Below are 16,778 nucleotides of genomic sequence, written 5' to 3'. Positions count from 1 at the left end.
TCGTCATGTATTTCGTGCCATTTTTTATTCAACAATAACATAAACAATCAAGTCGGGATCTTATTAAGGACCAAAACTGAATACACTTTTCTGTGCTAAGAATATTAGTTAACTTGTTTATTAGATCCTCAGATTTTGTCATAGATGTTATTTTGCTAAAAACATACTCGTATACTATTTTACTTGAAAGAAGCCGCGGGCAACAAATAATATGTAGCACTAATTATCCCTTAGAACTTGATCCGTAGGAGAACCAATGTAACCGACATAGCTCGCAGAATTGCTAAAATCAAGTGGCAGTGGGCGGGGCACATAGCTCGTAGAGACGATGGCCGTTGGGGCAGGAAAGTTCTCGAGTGGCGACCACGGGCTGGAAGACGTAGCGTGGGCAGGCCTCCTACTAGGTGGACCGACGATCTGGTAAAGGTCGCGGGAAGAGCCTGGATGCGGGCAGCGCAGGACCGTTCATTGTGGAAAACCTTGGGGGAGGCCTTTGTCCAGCAGTGGACGTCATTTGGCTGAAACAACAACAACAACTAATTATCCCTTACCATAAACATCTTGGTGCGACAACGTGTGTTAACGTGCTTATTCAGTGTTGAAACTCACGATAAACAGTTGAAGTGATTGGTAGCCGCGTTGGCCCCGGTCCAGTGCGCGTACAGCTTTATAATCGCGCATAAATCCAACTAACCCTCCCGCTCCGAATAACCAGGTCTTACAAGCCTGAAATTGGCGTTTCCGAAAAAAACAACACTTCAAAGAAAGTAGGAACTTATTTTTAAGTTAAGATGCATGTAAACAATGTTAAAATAAACAACACACAATGTTAAAATAAAAACACATTGATTTCTGATAAAATCATGGCAAACAAACATTATGCAGACAATCGAGGAATGTTAATTTCACAATATGTATTTAAGTGTTGGCCATTGAAACGATTTGGGGGAAATAACCTTGTATAGAACTGCAAACTATTTTTTTCTCCATTCATTGTCAGAGTTGTTACAAAGGCTCAAGCAATTTCAAAAGTCGTTATAGTGTAGACTCCATCTATCGAGCTTTGGAAATGCCGTTACGTTTTTTAAAAGTTATTATTTTATTCAAAATTTTAAGCCAGATAAATATTTCACAGGCCAGGCATATCGTGAAAGCACAACTTTACGATCTAGCAACAGCGTGAAAGATAAATCATGATATTTATTGCAAGTTATCACCTCATTTAACTGCTGGGACTGTTCGTCATTTCTCTTACGCCGATCTTTTAATTAACTAATTAAACACGTCGTAAATATTGGTCACGATTTGATATTGGCGTAATTCATCCAGTACAAGACGTAGATATGAGAACAAGTGTGCTCAGACACAGAAGTGTAAAAGTTTAGTTTTTAAATATCAGTATCATTGACTGAGGCAGCGGAATATGTCTCAGAAGTAGGGTATGAATGAAACAAAAGGCTAGTTACAGCTAATATATCTCTATATCTCAGCGAGGCCTTATAACATTGGCTAAATTTTATGGAGTTTGCCACGTCGGTGATTGCTGTATCAGAAAGCTTTAACGATGCAAATGGTCAATGTTTAAATTCGTCAACTTGCAAGTAGTATTAACGCGAGCTTGCTGAGCAATATTCCCGAAAAATTATGCTTCTTTTTTCATTTAGGGCTTATTTTTCAATCATCGGATATCTTGTAACTGATGAATAAACTTGTCATTTGGACATATTTCCCATACTGAAACTGTCAATGTGCCAAACTTATTCTTCAGATAAAAGTTATCCGACGATTGAAAAATCAGCCCTTGATTGAATGCCCATTTTTGGGGAGATGATGTTTGTGGAAATTCACGAAGGGATATTAGGGACTCTCATTAGCGTTAGTTGAAGTCTTGATGGAAAACTGAAAATACACGGCCTACTTACGAAATAGCGTTAAAAGAAATAATCCAAACACGAATACTCTCTGTGTAATTTGTAAACGTAGCCACGTTTCTAAGAATATCCAATCTGACATAAGAAAACGGGGAATATTGTGCAACGTAGACCAAATAATATACACACATTTAGTCAAAAGGTTTTAAGATATTTTATTTACTTGAGTTTCTTTATTGGAGCTAGTTTATCTTGTTGGTGTTGGAGTTCTTTTTACTGTTATACATCAAGTAACAACTAGTTTTCTTAGTTTTTGTGGTGTATGTTTTCAATGTTGTAGGTGTGAAAAGGTTAAATGAAATTAGTGATGATTTCACATAAAACGATGAAAAAAAGGCGCGACAAAACTCGTAAGTTGAGTGAAAACCCACTACGAACAATGACTGAATTGTAGACATGCGTGTGAACGAATAAAACTTTTTATCTACTATTTCTCGTTCTAAAAACTAACTCCAGACGCCTACATCACTTGCGATAGAGGAAATTTACATCAGCAATACATAAATACATATATCTATCAAAAAACAAAATTTGACGGAGCATACGCGAATTTTATATTACTTTGATACTTTATTATTTTTAGCGTATCCGCCGGTGACGGTCTACTTCGAGTCTCGGCGGTGCACACATGGCCCGTGACGTCATCACTTCAAAACATTGTACATACGAAATTTTGTTTCCCAAACACTGTATATGTACTAAGTATATTATTATTGGACGGCAGTTTAAGACTGCTTGGAGCCTAAATACAGTTCGAATACTAGCTTATGTCACTGTTAATTTTAAAATCATTAGCAACGTGCATACATCTGTTATTACAAAAATCACAGCTGCAATCATTCCACCGTGTTTCCACACCTTAGTAAACAGGAGCGTTGAACGAAAATAACGTTATTTCTTAACAATTCTTAAGATGCTTTCGCCCGCGTAGTTCCAGTCAGATCCATTAAGAGTGTTCCAAAACAATATCTGGGTCATCCCCTGAACCGGAGCCGCGTAAACTTGAAAATAGATTCTAATAATAGGCGACAAAGACAAAAAGTCGCGGTCTAGCGCGTACAACTTAAATGTTTTTAATCGGCGACGTCACCCCCGTTAATATCGCATTGTGATGCACAGTTTTTATTTACGTTTGGATGACTTGCGCGGGCGCACGTATATTTAGACCACCGTGCGTACCTGTATACGAGCAGGGCGGGCGGAATCATTAACCACCGGCCTCCTATCCTCTTGCCAATTTACAAGGAAACCGTTAATTGATTGATGAGCTCGAAAGTGTTGGGCAATATATTTCAAAGCTCAAGTCGTCGGTGTGTTCTTAAGACAAAGTTTTCTCTATGTTCCCGTCTTTATATTTATGTGTGATGTTTTCCGCACGTGACCGTACAGGTTTGTCGGTGATGGCTACGGACGATGTTTCGAATCATCTTTTCGAAGCCAGCATATTTCTTTTAGATTGTTATGTGGAGCATAATATTAAATAGTTAAACTGAATTTCTTCGATGAAATGTTGGGATTTATTATAATGGCCTTAATGATTTTCGCGATGAAATATTTTATTCATTTTTGTTAATCAACCTCCAACTATGATAAAAATAAAATAAATGAATGATTTTGTTGTGTCAAGTGGGCTAGAGTGGATATTCCCCTTTTGTCTGCTCACTCCAGTGCGTCACTGGCGTCTCTCTCGCTCGGCCTGCGCGTGGGCGCCAACATTTTCACTCGCCGAGAACAAAACTCGGAAAAACACTCAGTGTGTTTTCGTTACGCCCGCGGTGCAACCGAGCGCTTGTCGCGCGGGACATGTGTTACGATGAGTCGGAAACACGACCGGTATAGCTCGCGCCCGAGGAGCCTCACCTCGCACTATGGCTCGTCTCCCAGCATGCTCGGATCCGTGCTCGGACAGTACAACACCCCATACTCCAACAGCTACTCCAACTATTCCAGCCCCAGTGCCGCCTACAGAAACTACAATCCCTACACAGCAGGCTTCGGCCGCGCGTCTTCCAACCTAGGCATATACGGGGGCACCAGCTCAGGGTATGGGGGTGTGTATCTGAGCGGGGCGACGTTAGGCTCTCTGAATTTGATGACGCCAGTGCTAAAAAAGTTGGACAAAAAGTTGTTGGCTAGTCAAAAGAACTTTAAACCCAAGCCGGTGCCGGCGGCTCCCGTGAAAGTGCCAGAGCCGGTGGAAGTGCCTGATGTGTCGCCGGTGCCGCCGGTGCGGCCGGAGCGCAAGAACCGAAAGCACAGCAACCTCGACAAGGAAAAGTCCCGGTCGCTGAACTCTCTGGACACTGGCCTAGGTCTCAACTCTAGAAGTCTGAGCTTAAATTCGCTCGCTTCTGATGGATATTGTGTATGTTGATAATGCTTTTTATTCGCTCCCTTCTCAGATATACTTTGTAGGTCAATTAAACAAGGCCTCAAGTACCTACAATGTGTTACTTCTAGGGTACAGCTAATCGTAGAAGTTTTTAGACGTAACCTTATTTCATTTAAAGCATTTTTAAATTTTTTCTTCGTTACCAATTACAAACAGCTAACGCAGCGGACGATAACGACGGATGAACTGCTTACTTTAATTAAGGTGTTTAATAAAATATCTAACTTTCAACAACTTGACGATAAGATTTTATTCGCGCATCGAGTGAAACAATCGCTTTTTGAACAAAGTGTGCTTAGTTTCAAGTCTAACGGAGTATTCTCACATAATAATTATGCCGCAAGTAGATGTAATACAGTGATACGTATTCATTAAACCGACCATACATTTCAACAGTTATAAAGAGTGATGTGTCATTATATTTTTATTTTAGACTCTGATGATCTCGAGTTCTGTTTCTGCTCATAACACTTGAAGTTCCGTAAATGCGTAGTGAGTATTGCTTTAAGGCGTTTAGTTTAGAATTATGGAAATATTGTTAGGTAACATAGATAGATGCACCCGCCTTTAAAGCGTAGGATCTAATAAAATTGTCGCAAACAGTTGTAAACGGAACGCTATAAATCAATTTGGCACAACGGAAACAGCATGTTGTAGGTACATTGTGATTTGTGAGTGAAAATAGATAATGAATAAAAATCGTCCGTCTTTATTTCCGAGAAAAATGTTCATGTCGAGTTTTGGGGCAATGATCCGAGCAGTAAAGTAACTCGTGAGCTACAATTTTAGCATATTTTCAGTATTGCTCCCCATGAAAAGTTGTTTCGTTTCACAAAAAAAAAACCCCGTTTAATCGATTTCCTCTAGGGTCCCACTGGTATAAAAGGTTTGCATTTGCAATACTACTTAACATCAAAGTAAATTTTGATTCTGGTATAAAACGCCAGTGTTCGTCTTTCTTTTGATTTTGTGAAGCAGAACGCGGAAGGCACTAGTAATGATGCATTGTCGTAAATATAAAAAAAATATTTTTTTTTTACTATATTCGTTGATAGAATATGAAGTTTTCTTAAATAAAACAAGTCATAACAAAGGTACCAATTTTGGTAGCGATCTCTCAAAATGGCGTCTAGTGAAATTTTATATTTCTGATTCTTAAATGAGGAATGACTGTAGCTGACAATACGGAAACTACGAAAGCATGTTAGTTAGAGAAAATGTGGTTCTTTATAAAAGTAGTTCAGAACTTCCCTGTTCCGTGAGTCGCAATGACTCACGACTATTGTGTTTACTTTGCGGACAGTTCAGTCACCAATGCAGATAGTTCAATTAAATCATTGATTTTATGAATTATTTGTTCCAGTCCGGAAGCGAACGCACCGAGAACCGCGAGGACCGCGACTACAAGAAGCTGTACGAGGATTCGTCGAGGGAGGTGCTCCGTCTGCGCACGCTCCTCGACACCTCCGAGCAGCAGCTGCGTGAGGCGCGCGCCACCATCACCAGGCTCACGCAAGTGGTACGCTCCCATGAGTAGACTAGCGGCGCCCCGCGGCGCACGAGGCGTCCTCGACGCGTCCGGGCAGCAGCGCCACCATCACCAGGCTCACGCAAGTGGTACGCTCCCATGAGTAGACTAGCGGCGCCCCGCGGCGCACGAGGCGTCCTCGACGCGTCCGGGCAGCAGCGCCCCCATCACCAGGCTCACGCAAGTGGTACGCTCCCATGAGTAGACTAGCGGCGCCCCGCGGCGCACGAGGCGTCCTCGACGCGTCCGGGCAGCAGCGCCCCCATCACCAGGCTCACGCAAGTGGTACGCTCCCATGAGTAGACTAGCGGCGCCCCGCGGCGCACGAGGCGTCCTCGACGCGTCCGGGCAGCAGCGCCCCCATCACCAGGCTCACGCAAGTGGTACGCTCCCATGAGTAGACTAGCGGCGCCCCGCGGCGCACGAGGCGTCCTCGACGCGTCCGGGCAGCAGCGCCCCCATCACCAGGCTCACGCAAGTGGTACGCTCCCATGAGTAGACTAGCGGCGCCCCGCGGCGCACGAGGCGTCCTCGACGCGTCCGGGCAGCAGCGCCCCCATCACCAGGCTCACGCAAGTGGTACGCTCCCATGAGTAGACTAGCGGCGCCCCGCGGCGCACGAGGCGTCCTCGACGCGTCCGGGCAGCAGCGCCCCCATCACCAGGCTCACGCAAGTGGTACGCTCCCATGAGTAGACTAGCGGCGCCCCGCGGCGCACGAGGCGTCCTCGACGCGTCCGGGCAGCAGCGCCCCCATCACCAGGCTCACGCAAGTGGTACGCTCCCATGAGTAGACTAGCGGCGCCCCGCGGCGCACGAGGCGTCCTCGACGCGTCCGGGCAGCAGCGCCCCCATCACCAGGCTCACGCAAGTGGTACGCTCCCATGAGTAGACTAGCGGCGCCCCGCGGCGCACGAGGCGTCCTCGACGCGTCCGGGCAGCAGCGCCCCCATCACCAGGCTCACGCAAGTGGTACGCTCCCATGAGTAGACTAGCGGCGCCCCGCGGCGCACGAGGCGTCCTCGACGCGTCCGGGCAGCAGCGCCACCATCACCAGGCTCACGCAAGTGGTACGCTCCCATGAGTAGACTAGCGGCGCCCCGCGGCGCACGAGGCGTCCTCGACACGTCGTAACAGTAGCTGCACGAGACGTCCTCAAGATAACACGTCCCAGCAACACTAGGAGCAAGGTTCACGAAAGTCCCTCAAAGTGCTTCCTCGAGTTAGGTACACTACCTCCGCGAGATTTTTCAGTCGTCGAAGCAACGGCTACTCCAGTGCTTTCAACGAGTACCACCAGATGAGCATGTCTTGTCTGCCTTGAATCCTCCTTTGGTTCAGGCCGAATGTATAGCTAGGTAATCAACTAATCACTTTGCCACCGAACGCACTAGAAACTGTTATGCAAAATATTCTCTAGGAAGCCATGCTCCTGGCAAAAGAAGTCATTTTTCATCATCCTTCGACAACAACAAAAGACCATGCAAAGATATCATTAAGCTCAAGCACGCGATTCATTCCAGTGACTATCCATATGGTTCCAGTCCACAAACTGTCATAATAAAATTATGATGTTGACAAACAAAAGGTGCTCGTAGCCTGACCTTCCACAAGTAGCATTGGATGTGGACCACTAATTAGAAAGAGTACGCTGCATTTTATTCTAGCATATGGTTATTTGCTAAAGCATGTTTGGCGAATTGTATTCAATAACTTTAATACGAATATAATACAAGATTATTCTGTCTGCCATAAATAATCTGGACCGGCCATGTACGGTGACGGCCGTGACACCGAACATATTAGCCACGAGTCTCATTTCCCTATTTTAAACGTTTGACTAACACCCGCCCACCGGCCCACTAATTATCACCACCTGTCGACCGAACTTCACTCCACTCATTGACTGGCACATGACAACAAACCCAACCTTATGCCTGACGAAATAAAGGTCTTTAAAACCGACCTTCACCAATGTTTATGTACTTGCACTTGTCTTGTTAGTTATTAGTACATACTAGAAGTGTGATGTTGCGTGAGAGTTGCGAGTGGCCAAATTTTGACTGTCCTATAGCTGAGCGAGCTTTAGTTCTGCATTTGCGAATGTGTTTGTTTTGTTTATTTAAGCTATGTATTTTAAGTCTAAGGCTAAATCCCAGGTTCGATTCTTGGGATAATCAAATCCTTGTGTTTTATCTTCATATAAGTGCTTCGTCAAAAGTGAGGCAAAAATAATAATATCATTTGACTTTGACTACTGTCAGAACGTATGTAAGAACTAAGCTGATGTCTAGTTTGAGTTGCCTCACTTCTTGCGTCTACTCGGTTTCTAGGCGTTACATTTCTATGGTTACCAACAGAAGATTTCTAAGCCGCACCATTAATTTAACGAAGGACTTATTATGCTGATTAATAAACATTACGCTATGTTATTTATATGTTTTTGTACGTCTGTAACAAATTGGCACAAATGGGCCAAACTACACTAATGTCAGTTGCTTGTCATCATAATAAGGTATCTTGAAAGTTGTTCATTAATTTTGATATAGTTCGATTTGAAGTAGAGAGACAAAAGAATTATTATGATTATTTCGTGTTATAATCTGATTTTTGTTGGAACTAAAAATTCTTAATTGCGCAAGCACAAAAAACTGTTCCATCGAGGAATGCATAACTAATTATTTTGAGTTAGTAGACTATAAAATGAATTATAATTAACGTTTTTGTTTTTGCTGTACGCTGTCCTTTGCTTGCTGATCTTGAACACATTATAATAAACCGTAAAATAAAAATCATTACTTTTTGTGTTATATGCGAATGTCGATTGTGGCTAGCGAGTTACTATTGTTGTTTTTAATAATTGTCATACTTATGAGACATTTTCTCTGGTTCCAGAATCAAAATTCATCATCTGAAATCGAGAAAAGGGAAAAGCGAGCTATGGAAAGGAAACTGTCTGAGATGGAAGAAGAACTCAAGGTAATGGCAAACTTTTAACAATATTACAACTGTACACTATCGCACACAACACTTTAATATTAAAAAATAGACGATGACGTCTTTTAAATTTTGAACGGTTATCCTCAAAATGGCGGCTGTCGCAGTGGCGCCATGATAGTCAAATCAACCGAGTTGTAATGTTGGTATTCGTTTTATAGCAATTGCAAAAACTAAAAGCCGAGAACGAAAGGCTGAGAGCTGAGAACCGTGCCCTAACGCGGGTCGTCAGCAAATTGACCAACTCTGCCGCAAAATAGGTAACTGCATTCCGAGCGTTGGCTCACTAGCGGCGCGGTGCGGCGTGCTCACGTACTATTCGCTTCTAGGTTTCGAGCTCACACTATACTTACGACAATGTTATGAACTAAGATATAACAATGTAGGTACAAACATATCTGTGTGATTTGAGTTTGAATTCGCAAATATAATGCTTCACGATCGTCCATTTTCGTCATGAACCTTTACTCTTACTATATTGCTTACTTACGATTCTTAAAATGTAACCAGACATTTCATAGTTGTGTGTATGGGTTTTTTTTAAATCATAACAAAAATATAAAAGAAAACGTATCTTCAGTACATAAGTGGAAGTATTGTTGTGAGTGAGAAAACTATTAGTTAATAGTGCTTTGACGACTGTGTTAAGTTACACTTTCAGCATCAACAATTTTGCTCACACGCCTCATTATTTTACACTTATTTTATTACATTGCAAAATTTTATTATTTTCTTTTATGAAAAACTCTTCAATATTATTAATTACAGTTTCATTGTTTACATAATCATGAACCGGTTCTGCATAACTTTCTTTCACCTATATGCTTTATAGGTGTACCGTAGAATGAGTCATTGTAAAGCCGTCAGTAAATTAATATCATGACAGCCCCAGAAGTACTTAATATTCACCGCAATTCATTAGTCATCTGAATTTGATGCCAATTTAAGATTGATTGAAAATGGTGGAATATTTATAGTTATATCATGAGAATTGATAAGAAATCTCGAGCTAAGAATCTTCTTCTCAGTCGTCACACTCTTGACAGAGTGATCTTGGTCGTCATGATTGTCAATGTTACTAGTGGCCGCCCGCGACTTCGTACGCGTGGATCCCATTTTCTCCCCTTAGGATGTCTACACCCTATAAGGAACCTACCTGCCAAATTTCAAGTTTGTAGGTGTTGTTTCTGAGATGTCGTGATTAGTCAGTGCTATTTCGCTTTTAAGTATTTTATTATGTGGATTTATTTATTTGGACATCCAGAAAAAACACATTGGAACTCACAAAATAGCAGTCAATAAGAACAATATCGTCGTGATTAAGTGTACGTGAGCAAAAATTGAGCTGCAATCGTAGCTTACCCGTCGAACACCGCACCGCGGCTTGTCGCGACCCCTCCCGCTGTATTCTAACCGTGTGCTATGGCAGCATGATTTGATACGTGTCTAACTTGCGGTCGGTGCGCGGGCGCAGGCCTCTATTCATAAACCAGCTACTTTCAGATAATGTTCCATTGGACCTTCATACTGTTGACTTGGATTATAAAATTGGATCGTAACCACACTTTTGGTGGCTATTTTGCACCAAATACGTCTACTCTAATGTGCTGTCGATTGTTCAAAAATTATATCAATCTTAGGATGTCCTCCGCTGAACATGAGCATATCAGCCGAATGGAAGTCTTGCACGTTTTGGTTATTTCCAACACAGTACATGTACAAGTAACATTGTACAATAACTAAATGTATCTTATTCTAAAAAACAGTGAAAGTGACCAGAAATATTTACAGTAAGTTATATGGTTACTATGGTTAGTTTATCTGTATCATATACCTAAACTAATAATTTTTGATGGATGTTATAGTGACTGTTTATGAATAAAGGACCATAAAGGTTAATGCGTTTGCGTTTCCGATTCGCGTCGTGTTGTGTTAGCAAGTGTTACAATCCTTTGAACTTCCAACCGTTTGCAAAAATAATGTTGTCAATTTGTCAACAAGTGTTCTATTGCGATGACAGTTGTTTCTCCGTCATCACTGTTACTAACTGTCATGTAAATATTTAAAAAACTACTTTTTACACTACCGCATGGTGGTAATCCGTCACATGAACATTAAAATTTTACATCTCCAAGGATTTTCCATGTCATAAATGCTGCTACACAGCAAGCGAAATGCAACATCACATTCTGGCTGCCGTGTTCTGCATGCTCCATACCATGGCTACACAGGACTACCACACAACACACAATATCGTTTACTATAAAGTTGATACTCGTTCTGTTCAGAAGCTCTTAAGGGATAGGCGAAAAGATTGGAGACGAGGCCATAAGATATCGGCTATGTCGCCATATTTTCAAGGATATAAATTGTTCTTAACTCTTTCTACTTAAGATATTATTTACCTGAGCTTTAATTTTACGTAGGCTTTATTTCTCAACAAATAATTGGGAGTCTGCTTCTAATGCAGTGCGCATTAAAGACGTATAAAAAATATAAACAATAGAGGATACATTGAATTCTTCAGTAGTAAGTCACTAAGTTGGTCTCACAGAAATACCTCAAAAATACATGATGAATACCTATTCGTTATGTCAGTGCGAGAAATGTCAGTTACATATTACTAAATCCTGAATTTTAGATATTTTTAGGTCTGCTAAATGGCTTTAGTTTGTAAATACCCTAACACCACCGCATACCGCACCATTGTACATAATGTGATAGCTTCCTTGAATTTTGTTGTCTGGGCAATTTTTAATATTCGTATTGAAAATTGCTGAGTTATAACAACTTCCTTGTCACATTACAAGCCCCTCATTGTAATATAAACCTGGTTGAAATCAGTTCTTCGTACCTCTTGTTTTTAGAATGCATATTTTGAAACTACCACTTCACACAGCAGTATTTGTGGTCCCTTTTCATGAGTAAATGCGTTCAATGGCGTTATTTGTATGGCTTTCAGTATCAGCAGGCGTTGCAAGCGGAGAACCAGCGGCTCAAGGATGAGAACGGGGCCCTGATCCGAGTCATCAGCAAACTGTCCAAGTAACCCCCACGCCTGCCACACTCACACAGACGCTTCCTACAAACTCACTACACACAACCGTGTCGCCTATATTAGATATTGACAAGTATTCGACAGTAGATACGCTGATAGGTGACTAACGACGTTGATTTGTCAACAGACATTGGCCATCGCTGGACCGATCGGGTATATTGGGACGTGTATGTATGAACGGAGATTAAATGTAAATTAAGTGGAACCGTTAATGTATTGTTTTAAAGTTCACGCTGTATTGTGTACTCGAGTCGCTCTTGTTTAGTAGAGTTTGAAGTTATGTACAGAGTTATATGGGGTGTTCATTTTAATGGTTAGAAATACATTTCAATTAATAATGCGTGTTTTTATTTTATCTAATGTATTTTGGGTTATTTATGATGATTATACGTAAATTTGATATAAAAAAGTAATAAAAAAGAGATGTATTACGTTTTCTAAACTATTTTATTGAAATGTTTTCTACTGAGAAGCATTATTGATTGTTTTTAGATATTCCTAAGTCATTAGAGTTCGTCCTCGCGACGTGATCGACCGAGTCCCGACAATGTAGTCGCCGCCACTTGTCACAAACGGCCTACTGTCTTAATGTAATGCGCCATTATAATAATTATTGTGTAATTAGTATTATTGAATTTTAATATTGTTGATCATCACATTAAGGACGCAACAAAACGTGAAAGATGTAGAAAATATGTCCGTAATTTTTGCGAAAATTCGTAAGTCGTAAGAGAACAGTGTCTTGCTATATGTAATTAGATATTTGTTGATATTGAATTATTTGTTTATGGAATATTTATTCGATGGCCTATGGAATGCGATCTGTCGGTTCACTGTTCAATCAGTTATGATTGAAGAATTGCAAATCATCACAGCATCAATTTCATGCATTTAAATGGTTTTCCTATTTTGCTGACATTTTAAACTGTTATGTATGATACAAATATGATATTTGCCAATTAATTATTATTATAATAATGTACTTGGTCCAAAATAAATTGCTTTAAACTTGACTCAAAATCCCTATATAAATAAAGATTTATATAATTTCCCTGACAAATATTTTTTCTTTTTATATGGGACAACAAACATATTTACTTTGTTTTATAAAAATATGACCACACATTACACTGCATGCTATAAATTGTTAAATTAAATATTTGTGATAAAATATACATTTGACATCGTTGCATTGTTAGTATGAAACATTTCCTGCTGGACCATACCTAAATTGTACCATAAACAATTTCTTAAGTTAAAATGAAGTTACTCTATTCTTTTTAGTTGTTAGAGCGGGAATCACAATTAAATCTTTAAAAGTGCCTGATTATTTATATATAACATAGTATTGTGTACTTATCTATTCATCGAATGTACTTATGAACAGCGATTATGTTTTGAACCACCATTTGCTGTAATGTTAATATCGCACCTTCAGTTTTGGGCCGAGATATGGATGTATGGATTGTGTTTTTAATAATCATATTGTTCTCGAGGTGTCCTTTTGTGTTTATATTTCGATGTATTCCTAAAAAGATAAGTGTAATAAAGTAGGTTAGTCATTATTAAAACGTTTTCGCGGCCCGCGCCGCTTTTATAATTTTGTGTAGTTATATGTATGTATCTCGAATTATTGAATGGATAATGATATTTATATATTTATGTATAGATTTTTGTAAGCAGTAGTAAAATGAATTGGAATGTGATATATCGACTTTGCACGCCTTAGATCATGTTTACACGTTTAGTTGTTCGCGTTGGGTTTGCGAATGTTTGTTGTTGTTTTCGGTCGTGTTCATTCAGTATCCAATTTTCTGATTTTTGGTGGCCCGCGAACCTCTGATTCATGCATAAAATCTCTATAGAGCTGCATACATTTTGTTGGTAGCCGGCGACTGGTTGCGCCGCCATGGTGTCCCGGTGAAATATAGCCCTTAATGATGGTACTTAATATTGTTGCCGACTGCTCTGTAAAAGTATGCAGTATATTTAGTATTCACATGCAATTTCAGTGCCACATTATAATCCATTGTGGATCAAGGCAGTTGCTGTTATCCATACCTTTCTAGTAATTCTCTTATTAACTCTCTCTCTCTTTTTCTACTCTCTTCTCAAGTTTTAAATCTCTGCACAAGTTTCATTAAACTAAAATATTCAAACAATTTTCAAAGGCCATGAAAATCATCAGAGCTTCGTCCGCGTCCGATGATCATAGCTACAAACAACAACACCTTAATAATTTTACCAATACGCCCACATTTTCAAATGACGCACTAGTCAAAGGTGACTTTAAGAAAAACATCGATATTTTATTGAACGTGACACGCTTTAGAAATTCGAAACAACTGTTAATGGTAAAGTGAACATTTTTGTTTCATTGCTTCATTTTGTAATTTTATTGAAATGATAAACTAATTAGAACATAGAATGATTGAGAGCGCGTTTATGTGTACTTACTGGCTTTATGTGATGGGTGGGACATAATAATATGTTCCGTTATCGTAACTAACAAAAATTTGCTTCGTTGTAGAAACAATACTCATGACTTTCTATGTACTCAAAAGAGCCCCGCATATAATGGTTTCTTATAAGCGTTTCTGTGTTCTATAGTTTAAATTTTATCTACATGGCATGGGTTCAAATACCTTTTTATTTTGGAATATATAAATAAATATATATCCTTTTTTTTCATTGACTTATCTATAATTTATTGAACAGTCAAATGTTATAACCATTTGTATAATCTCACGATGAAATTGAATATGAATAGATTTTACTACTTGACAGCAGACATTACGATGGGCGTCAATGATCTTCAAAAATATTGTAATGTATAAAATTTGTAGCCTTCGAAACATAGTGGTTCTAAAATTTTTGTTCATAAAGTTTTTATTTATTTCCAGAGGTAAGAGTTAATACAATAAATTTCTTCATTAATTTTTTGTTTGTTTTTATTTTCCTTGGTTTGCTTAAGTTTTGTTTGCAGCACCTCGCCGTGCGGTGAGTTTCCTTCGGAGTGCCTTGTTTTTCGTAGCTGTAACTTGTTTTTTATTTTTTTTATGTTTTATTTAGTAATCGTCGAAGTGTTGATAGATATAGAATTACTTTTGCGTCTTAAATCATATACATATAAGAATATAAACGAATGTTGTTTTTCCAAGGAGTTATCATGATTTATTTTACTACTTTAATAACAGATTTATAAACAGATAGTGCCATGATCTTACATCAAAAAGAAGCACAAAAGCGCTATTAATAAAATTATTATAACCATATAGATACTTTTTAAAAACATGTTTTATGTATTTTGAGTAATTTTTGCAACACAGATTTTATGTGTATACTTACTTATAACTTTCTCTACTTCGACGATCGTAAGGTTAGGGCTTCCATGTACATGATGTAATGTGTACTGTTACGAATAACACCAACGACTACTTTTGGACTTCGGTACCGCTACATTCCCAATACCTACCTAGGCTAAATTATATTTCCGAGTACATTTAAAGTTCTTATAAAATTTACAATATGCTTGGAATGTTTTCCTGCATATGAATAGGGTACTTACATCCTACGTGGTATAAAGGTACTGTGTCCAAGCAACTATTTTATATCTAGAAAAAAATATTTGATAATATTATATACACGATACCTAGTAGTTTATACGAAGTTAGCATAAGATTCATAAGAAATTGTGTTCTATTGGAAATTACGCGTGTGTAAAATTGCGAAAAATATCACCAAGATTATTCATTATCACATTCATAAATACCATAATTGTTGAATTAAATATTTGCGAAATATTTCATTTATGCAAATTGTGTGCTGTTAATAACATTTTATACAAGTATAGTTGAATAGTAATTAAGTGAATGTAAGTATACTCAACATCAAATAAACCGCACCTTCCGCGACGCGAACTTTAACGATTTTCTTCTGACACAATCATGGTGCACCAACAATATTGGTGTTATTTAAAAGCCCAATAAATATGGGATCAATTAGACCAATTTTTATGGTTATAAAACCAAATAATGATCTCACGTGTCGTCTTTAACAGATGGATAGCGATTAATCACAACTTAACAGTTTTATAGCCATAAAAGTTGGCTCTAGTAGCGTAACTACCTATTTTTTTAAGAAGTGACTCTGGATCCTTCTAAAGACACATTTTTGGGGTAAAAACCTTTCCTTTTATGAAATGAAGGTTAGAACTAGGCTTTTAAATGGTGCCAATATTTGTGGGAAGTGGGGATGCATACGTTTGAAAATGCTTGTTGCGGGAGGTGCGATTTATTTGATGTCGAGTGTATTTCTATAAAATACATTTTCTCGTCTCTTTCCCCCTTATTACAAAAAGTTAGGCTCTGGTTGATCTCTGGTTTTAATTGACATTTAGTATGGAAATTTAATGTCATTTTAAACCAGTGTTAGTTCCGGGTTTAACTTTTTTATAATAAGGCCCTTTAGGTTTAGATATTTTCAAATAGTTTGAAACCTCCCATCTCCTAAGAAATGTACATCTACCCTCCAAATTGTTAACTAACTTTTGGGATAGAGCTGAAGTTTAAACCCCAGTCTTTCTAACTTATTGATTTCTATTGGACTATCTGAGATTATAAGGCCGGTGTCACTTTGGATACATCTTCGTTCGAATAAAAATATCTCTAGCTGTTGTTATTTTTGTGTGTACCCGTTCTTCGGATAGTCATTCCTATTTGTGTCCGTATTAAGACCGGCCTAAATAAATATTTTCCTCCGTCCCGTTATAATTCAAATTACTTGTTATTTGAAAAGTTATTCACATTCATAAATCATTATTGTTCACCTAATTTGTCTAATACATAATATCTACTTGTATTGTTTGTCAACG

General features: G+C 39.0%; 2 protein-coding genes across 17 annotated transcripts in view; both read left to right on the top strand.

Annotated features, from left to right (window-relative positions):
• The window catches only part of Mbs (Myosin binding subunit), a 79,591-nt gene extending 64,744 nt beyond the window's left edge, over nucleotides 1-14,847 (top strand). For 6 of the 11 annotated variants that reach the window (XM_028301168.1, XM_028301174.1, XM_028301173.1 and 3 more), the window contains 3 exons: nucleotides 5,687-5,842; nucleotides 8,746-8,829; nucleotides 11,810-14,847. In XM_028301168.1, the coding sequence (XP_028156969.1) occupies nucleotides 5,687-5,842; nucleotides 8,746-8,829; nucleotides 11,810-11,896 (327 nt within the window). In that variant the 3' untranslated portion in view covers nucleotides 11,897-14,847. Of the gene's footprint in view, nucleotides 1-5,686; nucleotides 5,843-8,745; nucleotides 8,830-9,008; nucleotides 9,108-11,809 lie in introns of all 11 variants that reach the window. The other 5 variants (XM_028301166.1, XM_028301165.1, XM_028301164.1 and 2 more) reach the window with 3 other exon arrangements.
• LpR1 (Lipophorin receptor 1) overlaps nucleotides 1-16,778 on the top strand; it is a 686,741-nt gene that overhangs the window by 417,963 nt on the left and 252,000 nt on the right. The gene's annotated exons all lie outside the window — the stretch shown is intronic.

The sequence above is a fragment of the Ostrinia furnacalis genome, unplaced genomic scaffold, assembly GCF_004193835.3.
Source record: "Ostrinia furnacalis isolate ACB-3 unplaced genomic scaffold, ASM419383v2 OfSCF0876, whole genome shotgun sequence".
NCBI classification, from domain to species: Eukaryota; Metazoa; Arthropoda; class Insecta; order Lepidoptera; family Crambidae; genus Ostrinia; species Ostrinia furnacalis.
This window is presented reverse-complemented; position numbering and strand designations above follow the sequence as displayed.